The following is a 19,062-nucleotide window of genomic DNA, read 5'->3' as shown; positions in this document are numbered from 1 at the left end:
GTGAAGCGTCACACACAGACGTAGACGATCTTTGTTACAAACATGGCAGCGCGCTTGTGAATGTCATGCCATCTTAATCTATTCCCTTTTATTAGCTCATGTTTGGCCACTCTTACGTTAAAGCTGACGCGGAAATTAGCTACATCTTGTAGACTTGTAGTTTTATTGACCTCGGACAGCTAAGTCATAACTTAGCTATTCACTTGATGACCAGCTCTCAATGTTAGCATTTAGCAACTAATTAGCTGTCGTCTCTACGATGGATACTGACCAACAACTGAGAAATGTAAGTCACATTCATATGTAATGTCAGCTAACGTCACGTTGGGAGAAATTGCAAATGAACAGTTTGATGGTGATTTTGTGTCTCTCGCAGCTGCGGGATTTCCTTTTGGTGTACAACCGCATGACCGAAACCTGCTTCCAGCGATGCAGCAGCAACTTCAACTACAGAAACCTTACCATGGACGAGGTAAGAAGATTATGATCATCCGCCTTAACTCATCACCTTTCAATAACTGCTATTTTGTGCATGTATCCTTAAAGAACATGGCCAGAAGTATGTACTATGTAGACAAACATCAAACCCACATGTGTGAGTGTTATGTCCAAAAGCATTGGCATTAGAGCTGGGCGATATGGAGAAAATCAATTATCACAATGTTTTTGACCAAATACCTCGATATCGATATTGTGGCGATATTGTATGGTCGACAATTTGGTGCTTTCACAAAATGCGCACACAGTTGAGTGTGTGTTTAGGACTTCAGTTAAAAATAAGACTGCTGGCTAACACTGGTACATTTACGTAAATGTTAATGACTGTGTTCTGTCCTTGTAAATAAATGAAATGAATAATACATTTGATAAGTAATCATCAGTTAGGTTGATATAATGACTATGTGGGAAAAGGCAAATAATAGAATAGTTAGAACAGTCTGGTGTGTTCAGAAACTGACATTACTCTACTGTAATGCAGCCTTTTAAACAGGAAAAGACAACACTTGTCTGTGTCATATTAGGATACTACGATATCCAAAATTGAAGACGATATTCAGCCTCATATATTGATATTGATATAATATAGATATATTGCTCAGCCCTAATTGGCATTTATAAGTTCTTATAACTGCCTTACTCGTTTGATGTTTGACGTTATGGCCTGGCTTGTAGTTATCATTTCAAATCATCCCAAAGGGTTTTGTACAAAGTTGGGTTCATGGTTTTGTAAAGTAAAGGTCAGTGACCTCGCTTTCTGCATCCTATTGGAAAAAGGAAAGGACTGCCCTGTCCACATACTTTTGGCCATATAGTGTTTTTATAAACACATAATCAACGTTATTTAAACAGCACTTTTTTTTTTTACTGTTGTTGTCCACCCATCATCTATGATTGCTGTTGTCTGTCCAGGAGCGATGTGTGGACAGCTGTGCGGGGAAGCTGATCCGCTCTAACCACCGCCTCATGAGCACTTATGTGCAGCTGATGCCTCGGATGGTGCAGCGTCGGATGGAAGAGATTGAGAGCAAGGCTGCAGAAAATGCCAAGGCAGCAGAGGCAGCTGCTTCTGCATATGTGGAGGCCCCTGCCACAGAGGCCTCACCACCATCTCAAACCCCCATCACCTTATCTCCACCCCCACAGGTACCGCCACTGCTGGATCAACCTTTTACCTCAATGACGATTGACGATGTCGGAGTCGGACCAGAGGCCTATGGCTCAGTCTTAAAGCCAACAGGATCAAATCATCCAGTTGAGCTTGACACTGCTGTTTCCAAATTCACAACAGCCCCACAAGTTAAATTTTCAGCTTCCTCCCCACCCACACCCTCGATTGAAACTGTGAATCTGTCAGTGCTTAATGAAGCTGGCAATGGACCATCTTATAAAGCAAGCTTGGCTCAGCCACCGATAGCTGGAGCCAAAATTGAGTCTGAGATCTCAGCGCCTGTGTTTGTGCCATCTAAACCAATGTCTTTAACAGGAGATATGCCTGTGTCAACCGTAGCTGCACCTACAGTGTCCAAATCCATTGAGAGCCTGTCAGGCCAAGAGAGAGCCCCAGAGGTTCCCCCACCGTCAGGCCAGTAACGATGGCCGTTGTGGGTCTGTCTTGGCTGGTTAAACTGTTAGCGATAATGCCCTGACTCCCACCACAACATCTCACTTCAGATGAGTTAACTCAAATGTGAGATTCTCCGTATTGCTAAAAAGAATAGACGATTAATAGATATACACTAATTATTAAATATATCAACTTTTCAATAACTTACATGATATCATGTCATATAACGTTTTCTGGCGACTGTATGTCAAATGTGACCATTTGATGCTTTTCTGTTTTCATATTGTAAATAAATTGAGGTTTGACAAAACTAGCAACCTGAAGACCTCACATTGCACCCTGTATTGTCATTATTTCTTTCTTTTTTTGTAAATTAATCAAACAATTGAGTATGGAAAAAGAACTGTCTTACGTGGAAGGTTAACCTGGTGAGAAAACAGCCAGTCAAACATGTCACTAATGATAATACCATACAGTTTATACACACACATATATATCTTTATATCTATCTCTATCTCTATATCGATATATATATATATATATATATATATATATCTCACTCCTGCTATTTGTTTGGAAAGGTGACACAGTAAACGCACACATAGGATAATGTTCAATAATACAAATGAGAGTATGCCTTACTACTTTCTCATGTTTTTTACTTTAAATCCCCCATTGACAACCTCTTGTATTTGTTGTTTGAAGGCCCTCCTACTGAGATGGCACCAGTGAGTTTGTGGCATTTGTCAAATTCCATCACTGTTGTGGGTTGAAATCTGGTTCATGCCTTTGTCCCATATTACCTCTCTTCTCCCTTCATTTCCTGTTTTTGCACTAAACACGTTAAGCACTCAATCTTAAAACTGAATTTACAGTGGCTTTATTCCTCAACCACAGTGTCAGTGGCGTTCTTCAGCATTGTCAGCCAACAGCTGTGACAGTGACAGGATGGTAGAAGAAAGGATTTAGACGTAAGTATGAAAGTGGTTAGTTCAAGCCATGTTCCTGTTTGGATAATATGGTCATGTGATAGTCAGACACGTTTAGCTACCCTGCTGTAGAGTCCAAGTCAATGAGGATCACAGTGGCTGTCACAAAACAGCTTGTACAATAAAACTAATCCAAAAATCTCATGTCACAGTGGCACATGGAGTCGGTAATATTTCCCCAAAACAGAATTTTTAATATTTTAACAAAACGTCTCTTTAGGATTAATGATCAAATGTTATTGGTTTATATAATATATATATACACATAATTAAACAAAGAAAATACATTGTCATTGGATATTTCACTTTCAATTTCAAACATGAATATCAGCTACACACCTAGTTTTGGTCAGGCTTCAATATGTTATTATTCAATAATAATTTAATAGTGGCAAACGGCAAGGAAACAATATTTAGATTATTTAAAATAAATTAAAAAAAACTGTTTTTTTCCTCCATTACATCCCTGGTGGTTGTAGTGTCTACATTAGTTTTGGTGTTTTTATGTCCATGTGCTTGCAACACAAATCTCTGGTTTATGTAGGAAAGTGACAAACGACAACTAAAGATGAATGACTAACAGGCCTACATTTTATTAAACAAAAAAGGGCCCACAACCCTCCTCCACCACCCCTGACCTGGTGTCCCCGGCCCCGTGTAGTTATGCCGCTGGATGCAGCAGCATCGCATTGCCTCCAGCAGGGGGCGCTGCGGTGCAGTGTCCGGGGACCTGGGCCGCCAGTAGCACAGTTTCTCTGTTCCTGCTCACCAGTAGCCCACATCAACTCGGAGGAGCGGGGCGTGGACTCAGACCGACTATTCTCTGCTCTTAAATTTGAGGAGACGACCGACTTTCGGGAAAAAATAGGAACTGAGAAGAAATCGATCTATTCGTACCTGGTAAGAATTTGTAGTCGTTTTTGTATGTGTAATGGCTTTGTGTACATTGTGGCCTTTAGAAGTTTTGCTGTGAAAGTTCAACTTCACTTTGACTTTTTAACAATAGATTTCAAAGTGATCCAATAGGCCAGCCCGTGCGATTTTCACGGAGGAGGATAGAGCCAAGGGGAAATGTGGGAATGTACAGCTACAGGCTATTTATAATACTTCATAATTTCATTTTGATGGACTCTGGTTGGTTTACGTTTCTTTTTGGAGAAGCCAGTGACTGTAAATGTTGCATTTAACAATCAGTAGCTATAGGCTAATAACTTAAATATTGAACTACTACTAAAATGAATATTTAGGAATACCACTAACCACATAAATAACACAAAAAAGTACAGACAGGCTTCAAACACACAGTCACACCTAAAGGGATACACAAGTCAACTAAGTCTCAAACGACAGTGAGTAATGTCTGTTTATCTGCCTATATCAGTTCCCTGGAAGATGTACAGTGTATGGTAAAATAGTTAGTACAAACCTTTATATTTATCTTGTTTGTTTGGGAGCAAAAACACAACTTTGCTTCTTAAAGAAGGAGTCTTTGTTTAACACCTTATGCAGGCTACATGGTTCTGATCCCAAAAGAGATTGAAAGAACAAACAGTCAAGAGAGGCAACCGGCAGCATAACCATGGATGACATCTTCACACAGTGTCGAGAAGGGAACTCTGTGGCTGTTCGTCTGTGGTTGGACAACACAGAGAATGACCTCAACTTGGGGTAAGCGGATAAATATGCACACATCCCTCAAAAACATAAAGCTTAAAAGATGACTGTCTGTATCTTCTCTTGGATGTTAGAGTCTAGGTCTGCGGTGTGTAAAGACGTGTGCAATAACACATTAAGCACAGTCCTCTAATGAGTTGGAGTGGACATTATAGCAGAACGCACCACATTTGGTATGGTGGGTGAATGATCCTATGCTGGTGTGTGTGTGTGTGTGTGTGTGTGTGTGTGTGTGTGTGTGTGTGTGTGTGTGTGTGTGTGTGTGTGTGTGTGTGTGTGAGAGAGTGTGTGTGTGTGCGCATACAAAGCAATCCTTGGCACATTAGAGGTGGGGAAATAGTTTCCATAATGCGCTCCCCCTTCAACTCCACACACTGCTGAACGTCACCCAGATTTTGTAATTCCAGCCCAGTTTTTCCCCCTTTTCTTTTTGAAAATCTCTCCTTATGATCTCATCCCCAAAAACTGTGTCTTTATAAAAAGCTGTGGATGATTTGTGGAGGTTTCGCTGTGACGTAAATGACCCGGACAACAGAATAAATAAAAAAATCATCAAACACTAGACTGAAAAGCACATCTCACAAAAATCATTTAGTTGATTTACAAAAAAATCTATCGATAACATACTCATAATCACATAATCATTTTAAATTTGGGTTTTTACACTGCCGGTGAGATAAAACAACCACTTTGAAGATGTTACCCTGTTCACTGGGAGCAAGTGATTTTTCATAAGTTGTGACAAGTTATATTAAAAACAAATTAATTTATCTAAAATATAAGCAGTAGAATAACTTCTAATGGTCTCAAGTTGCACCCCTGTTAGAGGTTTTAAAAATAATTTAGCACTTTGTTTGCCTAATTTCCTTGCTAGAAAGACGCTGCAAGACCTCACTGCTAAAGACCTTGGTTATCTCATTCTTGGGCCGGGCCATATATGTGCAGTTTGTTGACGTTGACTTTGAGTGCTGCAGAGCTGCTAGCCAACCACGCAACAGCCAAGGCCATTTCCTCTGTTCAATTCCATACAGGGCCAGGCCCTTGCTGACAGAGCGTCTCAGGCAGCTAGCTGCAGTCCCACATAAACATCTAAGAGACCAGTCATTATGCTGGAGGTCTGCTTTGGCTGGTCATCTTAAGAGGCTCATCTGTGCGTGTGAACCGGCCCTTTTTTTCCTTCCACAATATCCAATGTGTAACAAGCGTTAGTTATTTTCTTTCTGCTTTATTGTAGCGAGTGAGTCCACTGAGACAGACATTAAATACCATTTAAGATCGCCCCAGGGAGCTCTGTGTGTGTGTTTGTGTGTGTGTGTGTGTGTGTGTGTGTTTGTTGAGCCAGTGACACAGGAAGACAAGAAAAAGAGAGAGAGAGAGGCACACAGAGAATGCGTCGCTGAGGATTCCACAGTGTATTTACCACTCTGTCATTCCTGAGTTTTTTATACCCGTTACTTTTTATAGCACACAGTGTTGGTCAGACCATGACCAGCACTGTTTGTCCACAGTGCTGTTTCAGTATTGACAAAGAATGTGTCAAACTGCTAATTCATTTGAGTGTGTAGCTATTTCCTACAGACTATAGAAGCCTTGAGGTTTTATTGTCAAACAGAGTGTAGAGTTTGTGGTTTGCAGGGAGTTGCGAGAAGCCCCAGCAGCTGCCTTGGGGTCAGCTAATGTACAGAAGTCACTTGGGTGAAGGGGCCAGTCACAAGTAGGTGATAGCTTGGCTCCTTCCAGACTGCAGCATTGCTATGTACGCTGTCTGTGTGTTTGTGTTTTTGCTTATGTTAGGAGGCATTTTAGCTTGCACAGACATATTTATCACTAGGCCAGCCGTCAGATGGGTAAAAGCTGCCGGCAGCACAAGAAAGCATGTGCTTAAGTCTAAATAAAGATTGGTAGGTAGTGGGTGTGAGAACCTGTGTGGCTATGTGTCAAAGAGAGAACCACACACGTAGTATTTTGTCAGCTGGTTTATGTTCAGAGAACACCCACCTATGAATATTTTCAGGGAACAAGTACCCTCCAAATATCATCTTATGACAACATTTGAATCAAACTTGAAATTGTTTTAAAGCAAGTTTATCAAGATTGATGGGCTAACTTATTTTTGATTTTGCTTTTCTTTCTTGTGTTTTAGTGATGACCATGGCTTCAGCCCCCTCCACTGGGCATGCAGGGAAGGGAGGAGCGGCGTTGTTGACATGCTCATTATGCGAGGTGCTCGTATTAATGTGATGAACCGTGGAGATGATACCCCATTACATCTCGCCGCCAGTCATGGGCATAGAGACATAGTGGCAAAGGTAAACACACTGCGGTTTCAACTGGACCATGCATGCGTTGACAACACCGTCTTTGAGGAGAGAAGACTGGCTTTGTTAATTTTCTCCCTTTATGACTTCTGCAATGCCAGCTGATTCAGTGCAAAGCCGACGCCAATACAGTCAACGAGCATGGAAATACACCACTCCACTACGCCTGCTTCTGGGGTCAGGACGAAGTGGCAGAGGTAGATTACAGTACACTCGCAGACACTTCTTTTTATCTGTTGGCTGAAAAGGCCCTCTTCTGGAGAGAAATGGACACTACAGTGCTTTGTTGTCAGTTTTTTTGCTTTTAATCCAAACACCTATGTGTTAAATTGAATGCCAAACAGAATAAAACCACTCTTTTTTAGGACTTGGTGACAAGTGGTGCCCAGGTGTGTGTATGTAACAGGTATGGACAGACACCTCTGGACAAGGCAAAACCTCACCTAAGACAGCTGCTTGAAGGTCAGATGTCATTTATGGGCATAGAAACACCCTAACAGGTCATATTTTAGGAAACGTTAATGAGATATTAGCGAAATAATAATTAAAAAATTAAAAAAGTATCATCACTTTCTTTTCATTATTGTCATATTTTTTAATGTAGAAAAGGCAGAGAAAATGGGCCAGAGTATGACCAAAGTCCCATATAAGGAAACTTTCTGGAAGGGCACTATGCGAACACGACCACGTGAGTAACATTGACTTCATAAAATGGAACAAATCATATCAAGTTAGGATAATTGTTTAATCGTTCATTGTTTGCCTCTTTCAGGTAACGGTACCCTCAACAAGCAGGCTGGTATTGACTATAAGCAACTTTCACTCCTGGCAAAGATCAATGAAAACCAGTCTGGAGAGGTCTATTGCACTCTGTCTTTATTGCTGTGTCAGTGTTTCTAATTTCTTTTCAGCCCCCCGGTTGTTTACAATGAACTCTGTCTGCAGTTATGGCAGGGTCGGTGGCAAGGGGATGAGATTGTAGTGAAAGTGCTTCAGGTGAGAGACTGGACCACCAGGAAGAGCAGAGACTTCAATGAGGAGCATCCAAAACTCAGGTAATTCACCCGTCAGTGTCTTAATAATGAAAGAGTAATTGTGATGGCTTTGATTGGCCGTATTTCCTGTGGTGTCTTCACACAGAATAGATCTACCAGGGTTCATTTATGGGCATCACATGCTTTCAATCTGTTTGCATACATAAACTAAGGCTAATGCATTTGGTTCTGTTTGAGTCTCTTCAGAGCCTGTTTGTTTGAGCCATACACAGTATATCCGAATTTGGACTGACTATTATATGCTGTTAAACATAGTGCTAATGTGAGCATGGATGAGACAGATTAATGGCCATTGAGGATGTTGTGGTCATTGAGAATTTAGGATCTGGTGCAGGATTCTTGTGCAACTAGGAGAGGGGATTTTGCTGTTATAAGTCAAGGAAATGGGTTGTGGATGGTTTTGTGATAAACCAGAAGCTGTTTAACATGCGACATGTGTTCTACAATGTGAAAAACAAATTCCACAAACCCTCAATCACAGTAAACAAGAAACTGACTATAACATAGAATTAAAACCATCATAGTGGAAATGAAACCTTATTTTGAATCAGGTTTGTCAATGTTAACATTGACCCATGTTGATATTGTTTCAGTTTGAGCATGGTGTTTTAGTTGCCTTTGCACCATATTATTGCCCAAAAGGTAAAAAGTTGTACCTTTCTAAAGTTGTTGAAGTGAGCCAAAATTCAACTCATGCAGGCATGTTAAGACAGGTTTAGCAGGGCCCCTGAAAGGAACTCCCAAATCACTATTGACATGATTATGGCAGTGTTGTGCACATATTCTAAAGGAGCAACTCACAGGCATGGGTCACGTGTATTAACACATAATTAGCCAACTAATTAATACACCTAAATCACAGAATAAAATGAGTCAGTAAAGAGTGTAAATCAAACTTTATTTGAAAACACAACATAAAGGAAAGCATATTACCTAAACTCGCCTAGCTTATACAGTTTCCACCTACGTCAGCCCCTCATAAAGTGACAGAAATAACTCCCGACAATACCGTAACAGGACAAGAATAAAGAAACCAGGCCAATTCAAATAAGGGACCCTCAGCACTAAGGCAGAGTGCTTTCATGTTGGTTTCAGTTCTCGCCCTCTTTCAAGAATTGAAGCACACATAAAAGTATCTGGAATGAGTATGCTGAAAAATTCATAGGACACATAAAATCTGACACGTATTGAAAAAATGAAATAACGTCATTATAACTTTAAAAGGACACACATTATTCAAATGGGGTGCATAGGTTTCTTTCTGTAGAACAAGCTTTAGGTCTCAGTGTTTTTTTCTTAATGGGGTTTCCTCCCAACCTTGAAGTTAATTCCTTATCATCTGAGAAAGACTTCTGTTTTCTAAGAGTATATAATTCGGTAGTCTCAACATTTACACACATATTCTCTTTCTTTCCATCTTGTCTTAAAAGGATATTTTCTCATCCCAACATTTTGCCTGTTCTTGGGGCCTGTCAATCACCTCCATCCCCTCACCCCATCATCATTACCCACTACATGCCATACGGATCCCTGTTCAACATACTGCACCAGGGCACTAGTAAGCAATTTGTGTTTGTGTACATATAAAATAGAAATGGCTAATATTTGCATGCAAGTATTTTCTAGCTCCAAAGCACTATGACTGAGGATTGCTACTGCAGGTGAAGTTTATCACATTTATACACCCATTTTCTACAATCATACTTTTTTGACTTTTCTGTCTTGGTCTTCTTCTTCGTTTTTTCTCAGCTCTGGTGGTTGACCAAAGCCAAGCAGTGAAGTTTGCAATGGACATTGCCAGTGGCATGGCTTTCCTCCACACCTTAGAACCAATGGTTGCACGCCTTAACCTCAACAGTAAGCACATCATGGTAAGACATCATTTAACTGGTCTTTGACCAACTGGCATATAAGGAACCACAATATTCAACTAAAGGATTTTCCGCTAACACACAAGGTGTTGCTGTGACTCATTGACCACCCAGATATTTGATGAGTAACAAGCTGATGGGGTTAATTTGCAGATTGATGAGGACATGACAGCCAGAATAAGCATGGCAGATGCTAAATTATCCTTCCAGTGTCCTGGTCGTATGTACTCCCCAGCATGGATGGCCCCTGAAGGTATTCATTCCCTTTTTTCCCCCTCCTCCCACAATGCCTTCTCAGACTTGTATGAGTCATTAAGTAAGGAACATCCTATACCTTATAATTTAGTCCAAGTTCAGTGGTAATCACGCCGTGCATCTGGTGTTTTGGCCCTGTTACGGAATAAAAACAAACCCTTTAAATTTACGGTTTTCTTTGTCCTTGTTTTCAGCTCTGCAGAAGAGGCCTGAAGACATCAACAGAAGATCTGCTGACATGTGGAGCTTTGCGGTGTTACTGTGGGAGCTGGTTACCAGAGAGGTCCCCTTTGCTGACCTCTCACAAATGGAGATAGGCATGAAGGTAAGTGGGCACAGTATTTATCCACCCAGAGGCTTGTACTGTGTGTTCACATCAACATCTCTGTACCACTTGGAAATACTGCCCCAAACACCATACCTTAGGCTTTCACGGGTTTCTAACTTTGCATCTTGCCTCAGGTGGCTCTCGAAGGTCTTCGGCCCACTATTCCACCAGGGATTTCCCCTCACATCTGTAAGCTGATGAGGCTCTGCATGAACGAAGACCCAGCCAAGAGACCCAAGTTTGACATGATTGTCCCCATCCTGGAGAAGATGCAAGACAAGTGAATGCCTTTGCAGCAATCCGTACACTCCTGTTACTATGTTTGTATCATCAAGCCACTCATTATCTTCACTTCAACCATGTATCTGCTAGGCCACTGTAAATAATGCCAGAGACCACTTTCACTACACAATTCAAACAATACTATGTTGCGTGTATAATTTAAATGTGAGGTATAAATGTTCTTTAGCCCATGTGTTCCTTTATTATCCCTGAAACATGTTTACTGACTGAAATATTGGCAAACCTTTGAATCCAGTGTGGATCCTATTCAGTGATAAGTCAGACAAAAACAGATCCAAAGAAACATGTAAAGAAAAGAATGCGTTTATACCCATTAGCAAATCCAATGTAATAAATGTTTTATATTTATGACAAATCTTTGCTCTTTCTTTTTGAGACAGCATCTTCCTTCCTGGAAAACATAATGCTCACAACAGTTTATCAAAAAAGAATTCTTAGCACAAGGTCCGCATGTTGGAAAGTTTTAAGTCAAATCTTGTAGCTTTCTTTAGTGGATGGAGTTTGCTAGTTGTCATGGAAATGATAAGATGATATATACTTTATATTCCCCAAGGGGATATTTTGCTTGGGCAATAGGGCAACACAGCTGAAATCATCTTAAAACAATATATGTCCACAAGGCAGAACAGTGGCACACAGAAGACACAGTAAATAAGTTACATGGAACAAGAATATGTAATATATTGCACATAATATGTAAAAGGGTATGTAAAATATTGCACATGCCTTGGTATTCTATTAGTTTGTCTACTGAGCAACCGCTCCACTAAGGAAGACCACAAGATGGGGCTAAAAGCTCCAGGGAACCCTGTTGCCCCGTGCTCAGAATTCTTTTCATCAAATTGCTGTTTCTAAGGTCAGTCCAACCTTCAAGTTCAGCTCACAGGCCATAGTTGCAGATATCTCAAAGAATATATGTAATGTAATTACTCTGTAAGATTAATTGGCCTATTTCATGCAAGATAGGAGTCAGTAAGTTTCAAGCATTTTTTTAATTGGAAAAGATATTACAAACATAAGCATACCAAATGTTGTAGATGATGTACATTCAATCAAATAACCCTAACCCTAACAAATTAAAATATTCTCCCATAAATACAAATAAGTAATCAAAAATAAGGACTAGGGGGATTTATGTACAAATTAAATATTTGAAAAACAAACTCATAAATTAAACACCAAACAATACAAAATCTCAAAAAAGGAACTAAAGACATTATGATGCAAAACTTAAAGACCAAATTTGAAATTATAAATTAGAAAAATCTTTTTTTCTTTTTTTGCAATCCTGCTGGACTGCATCTTTCTTAGTGAAAAGAAACAACTACTTCAACTACTTAAAGTCCTGTTTAAACCAGGTAAACAAGGGTTTATTTCTCCATTTGTTACAGTGAAGATGATATTTACCCAATAGTAAAATAACGTCAGAAACAGATGTATTTGTATATAATTATCCATAGTATAAAGAATGTGAGAGATATCAAACATTAGGATGTCCTCAATCTTTAGAAATAACCAATTTCTTACATCACACCAAAACTTTTGGGGAAAAGGAGATAGAAAAAACATGTGAGCTAAGGTTTCTTCTTTCTCACCACAAAAAGTAGGCTACAAAGTCCACTTCAAATTGAAACCTTCTTTTTAAGGAATGCAGCTGTTGGATATATTAATTATCTTAAAATGAGTTTCTTTAACATTTGGTGAAATGGGCCACTTGATGAATTGACGGTTTAAGTAGGCATGTGGGCCTACCCCTCTAGATTTCAAAACATTACTAATGGACTTATTATTACATTTCCTAACATATAGATTACAGTTCAAAAACTAAATCTGCATACATTAAGACACTTTTAATCAACCGAATCATAGGTAATGGAATCCCTTAGCAAAGCCTTTTGAATCCGCGATGACAAGCAATCAACCACCTGCAGCTAGTTGCTGCTAAAAAAAAAAGAAGGTTGTTTTCACGTGATGAGTCAGCTGACATTCTAAGCCTTGACAAGACTGAGCAGCAGAGGCTCGCATCATAACAAGTGTCCTACAGACCGACGAGCAGAGCAGGGCTTGTCCAACTTGTGTCACTAGCCCACAATTTGTGGAAGTTGGAGCGGGACTGTCTTGAATCTCCCGACCTGCCTGTGTTCACCGCTCCCGGGGAAGACGACGACCACTACGACCCTCCAGTCTGCACTTTTTGACAGGTAGCGTTACAGTGGCAGAAGAGTAGCTAGCTACTTTGTTAGCATGCGGTTCTACCGGTTTTGTCATAGCTCTTTCAATGTGTTTGTGGGTTTGCATGAGTTATTTATTCTCAAATTGAGGTGTTAAACTATCGCTGAGTGTTAACGTTATAGCCACTTCCTTTACGCAACCCGCCTTTCGTCATGTCCCCAACAGAAGCTGCCAGCTAACAGCTCTTGGAGGACACTGCACCAGCTGTCCGTCAGCACAATGAGGCTCCCAACGCTGCTGTCCTCGTTGGGACTGATAACCTGCACTCTGGTTTTAATGTTGCCGCTGTTTGGGTCCTGTCATCCAGCACCGAGCCCAGAGCAGCCAAGGCTGGTGTTCATGAATGAAATTAGCTCCTTAAAGGTCGGATTTAACTGGAGAAATGTCAGCTGCCACTTGTGCAAAGCAGTCTTCACCATCCTTGATATCGCCCTTCTGGTAATGTTTGAAGATGTTTCTTACTCTACTAACGTTACGGCACTATACTAAAGAGGCTAGTGCACGTTAGAGAATGTGAAAGTCTGTAGGAGCAGTAGTCTTTTAAAGAAATACCATATCTTAAATTTGATAAAATTAAGTTGAGGAAAGCCGTGACAGTTTGTTAGCCAACCAAGTAGCCCACAGTTCAGCCCATGAAGTCACATCTTTAACTGTCCATAATCAAAATAAATGTCGGTAAGTAGTGGGCTAACAGAAACCGAGAGGAAATACAGCATGTAATACATTTTTAAAGTTACCATTAGCAAGGTTATTTTCAGAGTACCCTATAGACTCAGTTGCTGGTTTAGTAGGTACCTCCAGCTGAAACTAATGTAGTTGGCGTGTTAATGCTGTAAATCTTACCTTCATGAAGGCTATATTGGTCACTTTGGAGGCTGTATTTGTTGTTATGTTGGAATTAATTTCATTATATTAAGATGTGCTGTCAATAAAAAAGTAAATGGTCCACCTGACAAGTCATAAGTTGGTTTAAAAATGTTAATATCAAGATTCTTTATTAAAAATGTGGGTTAGGAGTACAGTTAAATCAGTAAGATGATGATGTGGCTAACATCATGTTGCTTAATGCAAATTCACTACTAAGTTAAAACCAGTTATAGTGGGTGCCTAAATTGCTCACCTGGTAGACTGGGAACCCGTGTATAGAGGTTTACTCCTTGGCGCAGTGGCCTTGGGTTCGATTCCAACCTGTGGCCTTTTGCTGCATGTCAATCCCCTTTCAAATAAAGGCCTAAAAATGCCAAAAATATTATCTTTAAAAAATGTGATTAACTAATAAAGAGTTACTCAAGTTTGCAAACATATGCAGCATGTGACATTAAGGCCAACATATGGACAAGGTCTGTTTCCTGTTCTGCCTCTTAAACCTTTTTACGTGCCCTGGTGTTTATAGCTGATTTAGCCCAAAAACATCCTTGAGACATCTTGATCATACGGTCTCTGTTGTTCTCTAAAATGCCTAACAAGCCTTCTAAACTGGCCACATCCTTTTTTTTTTTTAATCAAGTGTCTATACATTTACATGCTGCACCCATGCCAGAGTGACTTCTGCAAAATGTCAAGCGCTATGTGGTCTAGCAAATGAGGATTTTAGATTGATTCAAACCAATTCCAGCTTTGTTTTTCAGGAAGTTTGTGGTTCTGTCCTCAGGTTGGTGAAGCATCATGCCCGAGAACCTTTCTGGTGAATATTTACATTAAATTGTATTTTCACCTCATCCCATTCTGCTGTACCTTTTTGTTTTCTCCTAGAGTGACACCAATGAAGAGCGAGTGGCCCGTGCAGTAGGGGAGGCGTGCATCCGTTTCCATCTGGCTGACGAGCGTGTGTGTCGGCAAATAACAGAGTTGTTCCGGGATGACTTCATCCGGGCTCTAGAGCAGTCCTTGCTGTGGCCCAGTGAAGCGTGCGCCCTGCTGGTGGGCCCTTCCTGTGGCAAATTTGACATGTATGCCCCCTGGAACATCACCCTGCCAAATGTTCCTAAACCCCCTGTTACACCACCCACTCCTCCCAAATCTAGTTCGCCACAGAGCAGGGTCCTCTTTCTAACTGACATCCACTGGGACCAGGTGAGTGTTGAGAGATGAGCCAAATACTATATATATAAATAATGGGGTGAAATAATCCCCTTACAGCAAATGTTGGTACACCACATCCAGTGATACTGCAGTATACATTCAAGCCCCACAATCTACGAAGTTAAAGTTACTGATTTACTTGAAATAAATGTTGCTGTTTTACTTGCAACTTTGGAATGACTGAGCAGAAAACAGAATTGTGGACACCTGAGTTTGCGTTGGATCAAGCTCTGCTTCTAAAAACGATCCTCTCCACTGACAGGAGTATGTAGCTGGCAGCGCCGCAGACTGCAAGGACCCTCTGTGTTGCCGTAAAGACTCGGGCTTCCCCAGCTGGAGGCGAAGGGAGGCGGGGTACTGGGGGACCTACAGTAAATGTGACCTGCCTCTATGGACGGTGGAGAACCTCCTGGAAAATGTTGCCAGAGACGGACCCTGGGACTGGGTGTACTGGACAGGAGACATTCCAGCGCACAATGTTTGGTCTCAGACCAGGAAACAGCAGCTTTCAGAGCTTACAATCATCTCCAGGCTCATCCACAAGTAATGTTTCTTTGATTAACTTTGACACGAGATGCATGATTTCCATAGTGGATGTGTAAGGCTGCAGATAAATTGACCACTTAGCTGTTAGAGTAGTTAGAGCAAGTTATATAACTTGCAAAACACCTTTTCCTGGTTTTTGACAGCTGCTATTGGAATTTCTGGATAAACTAGTTCCTCTAATTTAACCTCCAAGTGGCCACGTACTCTGACTCCATACATGTTTAACATTTGCGATGTTCGTCATGCGTTACCTTGAACAGATCCAAACAGCGCTTGACTCTCGTCTCTTCCTCCCATCTTTTTTCCAGACACCTGGGACCTAATGTGACAGTTTACCCTGCTGTAGGGAACCATGAGAGTACGCCAGTGAACAGCTTCCCACCACCCTTCGTTCACGGCAACAGATCATGCGCCTGGCTTTACGATACAATGGCAGAGGAATGGGCACCATGGTTACCAGAGCAGGCATTGAAGACTCTGAGGTTTTTGATATTTGTGTTTTTAATATCTTAACGTATATTCTACATTGACATTGTTGTGCAGGTCAGCCCACCATGCACTTTTTTTTTTTTTTTTTTATATCATAAACTTTGTCAGATCTTTGTACTTGCAGTTTCACTTTGCAAAACAGTGGGATGTGAACTACAACAAAACAGAAGTGGTCAGCCTTCCTGAATATTGTCCCCTATAGAGGGTTTGGAACTTTGATGGGTGCCCACAGAGCTGAATTTGACATTCTGAGTCTTTCAGCTAATTCTTTTTTTTTTGTTGGTGTTATTTCAGATATGGAGGATTCTACACAGTGGAGATTCAGCCTGGTCTGAGGTTGGTCTCCCTCAACATGAACTTTTGTGCTCGAGAGAACTTCTGGCTGATGGTGAACTCTACAGATCCTGCTAACCAGCTGCAGTGGCTGGTTCATATTCTCCAGGCCAGTGAGGACAACGGAGAGAAGGTGAGTGGAGCAGCAGAAACATGAGACTTTTTTTTTTTTTTTTTTTGGGTCACTTTTGTAAAGCTGATTAAATACGGTGTGCTTTTATTAATGAGGCTCAGGCCCATGTCACCCTTTTGCCATGTTCTTCATGCTAAACTCTGATAATGATTATGGCTTTCTCACTTTACTTTCCTGTAGTTACTGGTACTGAGCATGCGGTTGCAATACAACACTTTTTATAAGTGCAATAATCTTCTTCTACATGGTGTAATTTCCTCTTTTTTTTTTTTTTTAGGTACATATCATTGGTCACATCCCACCTGGCTTGTGTCTTGGCAGCTGGAGCTGGAACTACTATCACATTGTCAACAGGTAGCTATATAGAGCATTTAAACCAAAAGATGCTGAAGTTGTTGTGTGGTAAAGACAATTGCAATTACAGTACACTATTTAGTATCCTTGTTTTCTTGCTGTTGTCCCTGAGAAGGGGACATGAAGTTCTCAACACTAGAACTTCCTTGTTAATGTACGATGCAACCCTTGTTTTACATTCTCTCCGTTTGCATGGTTAACATGCAGGGTCTAGGCTGCTTTCTGCAACCTACCAATTCAAAGATGAGAAGTTGCACAGGTGTCTGTCTTAACACTTTTTTATTTAATTTTTTTATACAGATATGAAAGTACAGTTACTGGACAGTTCTTTGGCCATACACACCTGGATGAGTTCCAAATGTTTTATGACGAGGCAACCATGACTCGCCCACTGGGAGTTGCATTCATTGCTCCCAGTGTCACTACTTATGTTAATCTTAACCCGGGTAAGGTTGTATACTAGAGTGCTCTCCTAACATTTCAGACGCAAAACACACTTATCTTTATTTTAATTTTTTCTTTCTCTCCTCTTTCCAGGTTTCCGTGTCTACTATGTTGATGGGAATTACAAAGGTAGCTCTCGGCTGGTGCTTGACCATGAAACATACATCCTCAACCTCACAGAGGTAAACCACAGTCCCGGATCACAGAGTAGCCCGGTACAGAACCCCAAATGGACACTGCTGTACCGGGCCACTGAGGCCTATGGTCTGACAAGTCTGTTTCCTTCAGACTACGACAAAATGATGCAGACCTTTATCAGTGATGATCACGTCTTCCAGAAGTTCTGGTACTTAAGACATAAAGGACATGTGTCCGAGCCCTGCAAAGAGACATGCAAAACGTCATTGCTCTGCTTTCTGCGAAGCGGGAGGTACGATGAGCTGGAGCAGTGCGACCTCTTCAATGGTTTTGGAGGAAACTTGGCCCGGGCTGCCACAAAAACCCTCTGTTGACCTTAGGAAGTTTGCACTTAGGGGGGGAAAAAAGCAATATGACCAAATATGAAATTTAGTGGAAAAGTGTATTTTTCTTGTTGCTGGTTGGTCAACAAGGATTGTATTTGTCTGAAATCACCTGAGCCATTATTAATTTCTGACTTTAGATTTTGTGATCCTGACATTGTCTGAAGAGTAATGCCTTGTTATCAGTATTGTTTTTTACAAAGAATCTGATTTATGATTAGAACAGGCCTAGGGTTTGTTAGCTGCTGTGACTTTATAGCTTGAAATTGTCCTAAAAGGTGTTTTGAAATATACCAAATTTCATGAATTTGATTAATATTTTTCATGAATTTGGCAGTTCTGTTGTACTGGGTGCCTTGTATCAGGAAAATTATGATAGAAATCACTTATCTGCTTGTCAGAGTTGGAACGCAGCACAGTATCTTCACTCAATCATTGACTTTCTTGAGCAGCACTTTTTTTTTTTTTTTTTTAAGAAGCTTTAAGTCAAAGTATTCATCTAGTTCTTAGCACCATCTGCCTCAGCAAAGACGTCTTCAAACTTTGAACAGTATTTCTCATGAAGATTTACTTCCTTCTGCACTTTAAAAAATAGTTTTGGCAAGATAACGTCTAGGTTTGATAAACCTAAAGTGTGGCAAGAATGGGAAAGGCTTAGTGTATGCGACCTTTGGTGTAACATGACAAGGAATACAACTTGTAAAATGGGCAAACATTTAAAGAGATTGTCTAAATTATGAATTAAATGTATTATTAAAGCTGTGTTTTGTCTAACTTTTGAAGTAATACAGATTTAAAAAGCTGTTTTGTGGCAATATAGTGGAGAAATGTCTCAACTACTTTGCACTGTTTATATAATTTTCTGCAGCTTAGCCTTTTTCTGAAGTGGCGAATGAATCACATCGGGTAAACTTTACTCATTTCCAGACCTTCCTTCAAAGTGCTGTGGAGGAGGGTCTGGACAGTCCACACAGCATTCCAGATTGACAAAACGTTCTTTGGTTTGACATTTCTTTAAACCAATTGTCTCTGGCGGTGCTAAGTGCCAGAAGGAGGAACGGTGCCTCTGC

General features: G+C 40.6%; 3 protein-coding genes across 5 annotated transcripts; all 3 read left to right on the top strand.

Annotated features, from left to right (window-relative positions):
• On the top strand, window positions 1–2,395 carry timm10b (translocase of inner mitochondrial membrane 10 homolog B (yeast)). The gene is made up of 3 exons (XM_034890602.1): window positions 1–286; window positions 377–472; window positions 1,411–2,395. The coding sequence occupies exons 1-3, from the start codon at window positions 260–262 to the stop codon at window positions 2,089–2,091; spliced, it is 804 nt and encodes a 267-aa protein (XP_034746493.1). The 5' UTR covers window positions 1–259; the 3' UTR covers window positions 2,092–2,395.
• A 1,409-nt stretch (window positions 2,396–3,804) lies between these two features.
• On the top strand, window positions 3,805–11,213 carry ilk (integrin-linked kinase). Of its 3 annotated transcripts, none has more exons than XM_034890541.1 (13): window positions 3,805–3,954; window positions 4,564–4,722; window positions 6,872–7,037; window positions 7,148–7,243; window positions 7,412–7,508; window positions 7,651–7,734; window positions 7,819–7,904; window positions 7,992–8,101; window positions 9,532–9,659; window positions 9,851–9,972; window positions 10,126–10,225; window positions 10,422–10,552; window positions 10,690–11,213. In XM_034890541.1, exons 2-13 carry the CDS (start codon window positions 4,634–4,636, stop codon window positions 10,837–10,839), a joined length of 1,359 nt encoding a protein of 452 aa, XP_034746432.1. In that variant the 5' UTR covers window positions 3,805–3,954; window positions 4,564–4,633; the 3' UTR covers window positions 10,840–11,213. The 3 variants fall into 3 exon arrangements, with proteins under 3 accessions (XP_034746432.1, XP_034746433.1, XP_034746431.1); XM_034890542.1 differs by having other exon boundaries at window positions 3,807–3,954; window positions 4,588–4,722; XM_034890540.1 differs by having other exon boundaries at window positions 3,807–3,954; window positions 4,553–4,722.
• Window positions 11,214–12,813: 1,600 nt separating this feature from the next.
• On the top strand, window positions 12,814–18,004 carry smpd1 (sphingomyelin phosphodiesterase 1). The gene is made up of 9 exons (XM_034891065.1): window positions 12,814–13,059; window positions 13,256–13,528; window positions 14,843–15,163; window positions 15,435–15,715; window positions 16,027–16,200; window positions 16,502–16,673; window positions 16,951–17,027; window positions 17,328–17,473; window positions 17,565–18,004. Exons 2-9 carry the CDS (start codon window positions 13,310–13,312, stop codon window positions 17,981–17,983), a joined length of 1,809 nt encoding a protein of 602 aa, XP_034746956.1. The 5' UTR covers window positions 12,814–13,059; window positions 13,256–13,309; the 3' UTR covers window positions 17,984–18,004.
• The last annotated feature ends 1,058 nt before the right edge of the window (window positions 18,005–19,062 follow it).

The sequence above is a fragment of the Etheostoma cragini genome, chromosome 13, assembly GCF_013103735.1.
Source record: "Etheostoma cragini isolate CJK2018 chromosome 13, CSU_Ecrag_1.0, whole genome shotgun sequence".
NCBI classification, from domain to species: Eukaryota; Metazoa; Chordata; class Actinopteri; order Perciformes; family Percidae; genus Etheostoma; species Etheostoma cragini.
This window is presented reverse-complemented; position numbering and strand designations above follow the sequence as displayed.

Bases quoted from the DNA above. Each gene is read 5' to 3' on its own strand.
- timm10b (XM_034890602.1), top strand. From the start codon at position 260: ATGGATACTGACCAACAACTGAGAAAT. The intron at 287-376 runs GTAAGTCACATT...TGTCTCTCGCAG, and splicing joins CTGACCAACAACTGAGAAAT to CTGCGGGATTTCCTTTTGGT. The intron at 473-1,410 runs GTAAGAAGATTA...TTGTCTGTCCAG, and splicing joins GAAACCTTACCATGGACGAG to GAGCGATGTGTGGACAGCTG.
- ilk (XM_034890541.1), top strand. From the start codon at position 4,634: ATGGATGACATCTTCACACAGTGTCGAGAAGGGAACTCTGTGGCTGTT. The intron at 7,038-7,147 runs GTAAACACACTG...CTGCAATGCCAG, and splicing joins ATAGAGACATAGTGGCAAAG to CTGATTCAGTGCAAAGCCGA. The intron at 7,509-7,650 runs GTCAGATGTCAT...TTTTTAATGTAG, and splicing joins CCTAAGACAGCTGCTTGAAG to AAAAGGCAGAGAAAATGGGC.
- smpd1 (XM_034891065.1), top strand. From the start codon at position 13,310: ATGAGGCTCCCAACGCTGCTGTCCTCGTTGGGACTGATAACCTGCACT. The intron at 16,201-16,501 runs GTTTTTGATATT...GTGTTATTTCAG, and splicing joins CAGGCATTGAAGACTCTGAG to ATATGGAGGATTCTACACAG. The intron at 16,674-16,950 runs GTGAGTGGAGCA...TTTTTTTTTTAG, and splicing joins GTGAGGACAACGGAGAGAAG to GTACATATCATTGGTCACAT.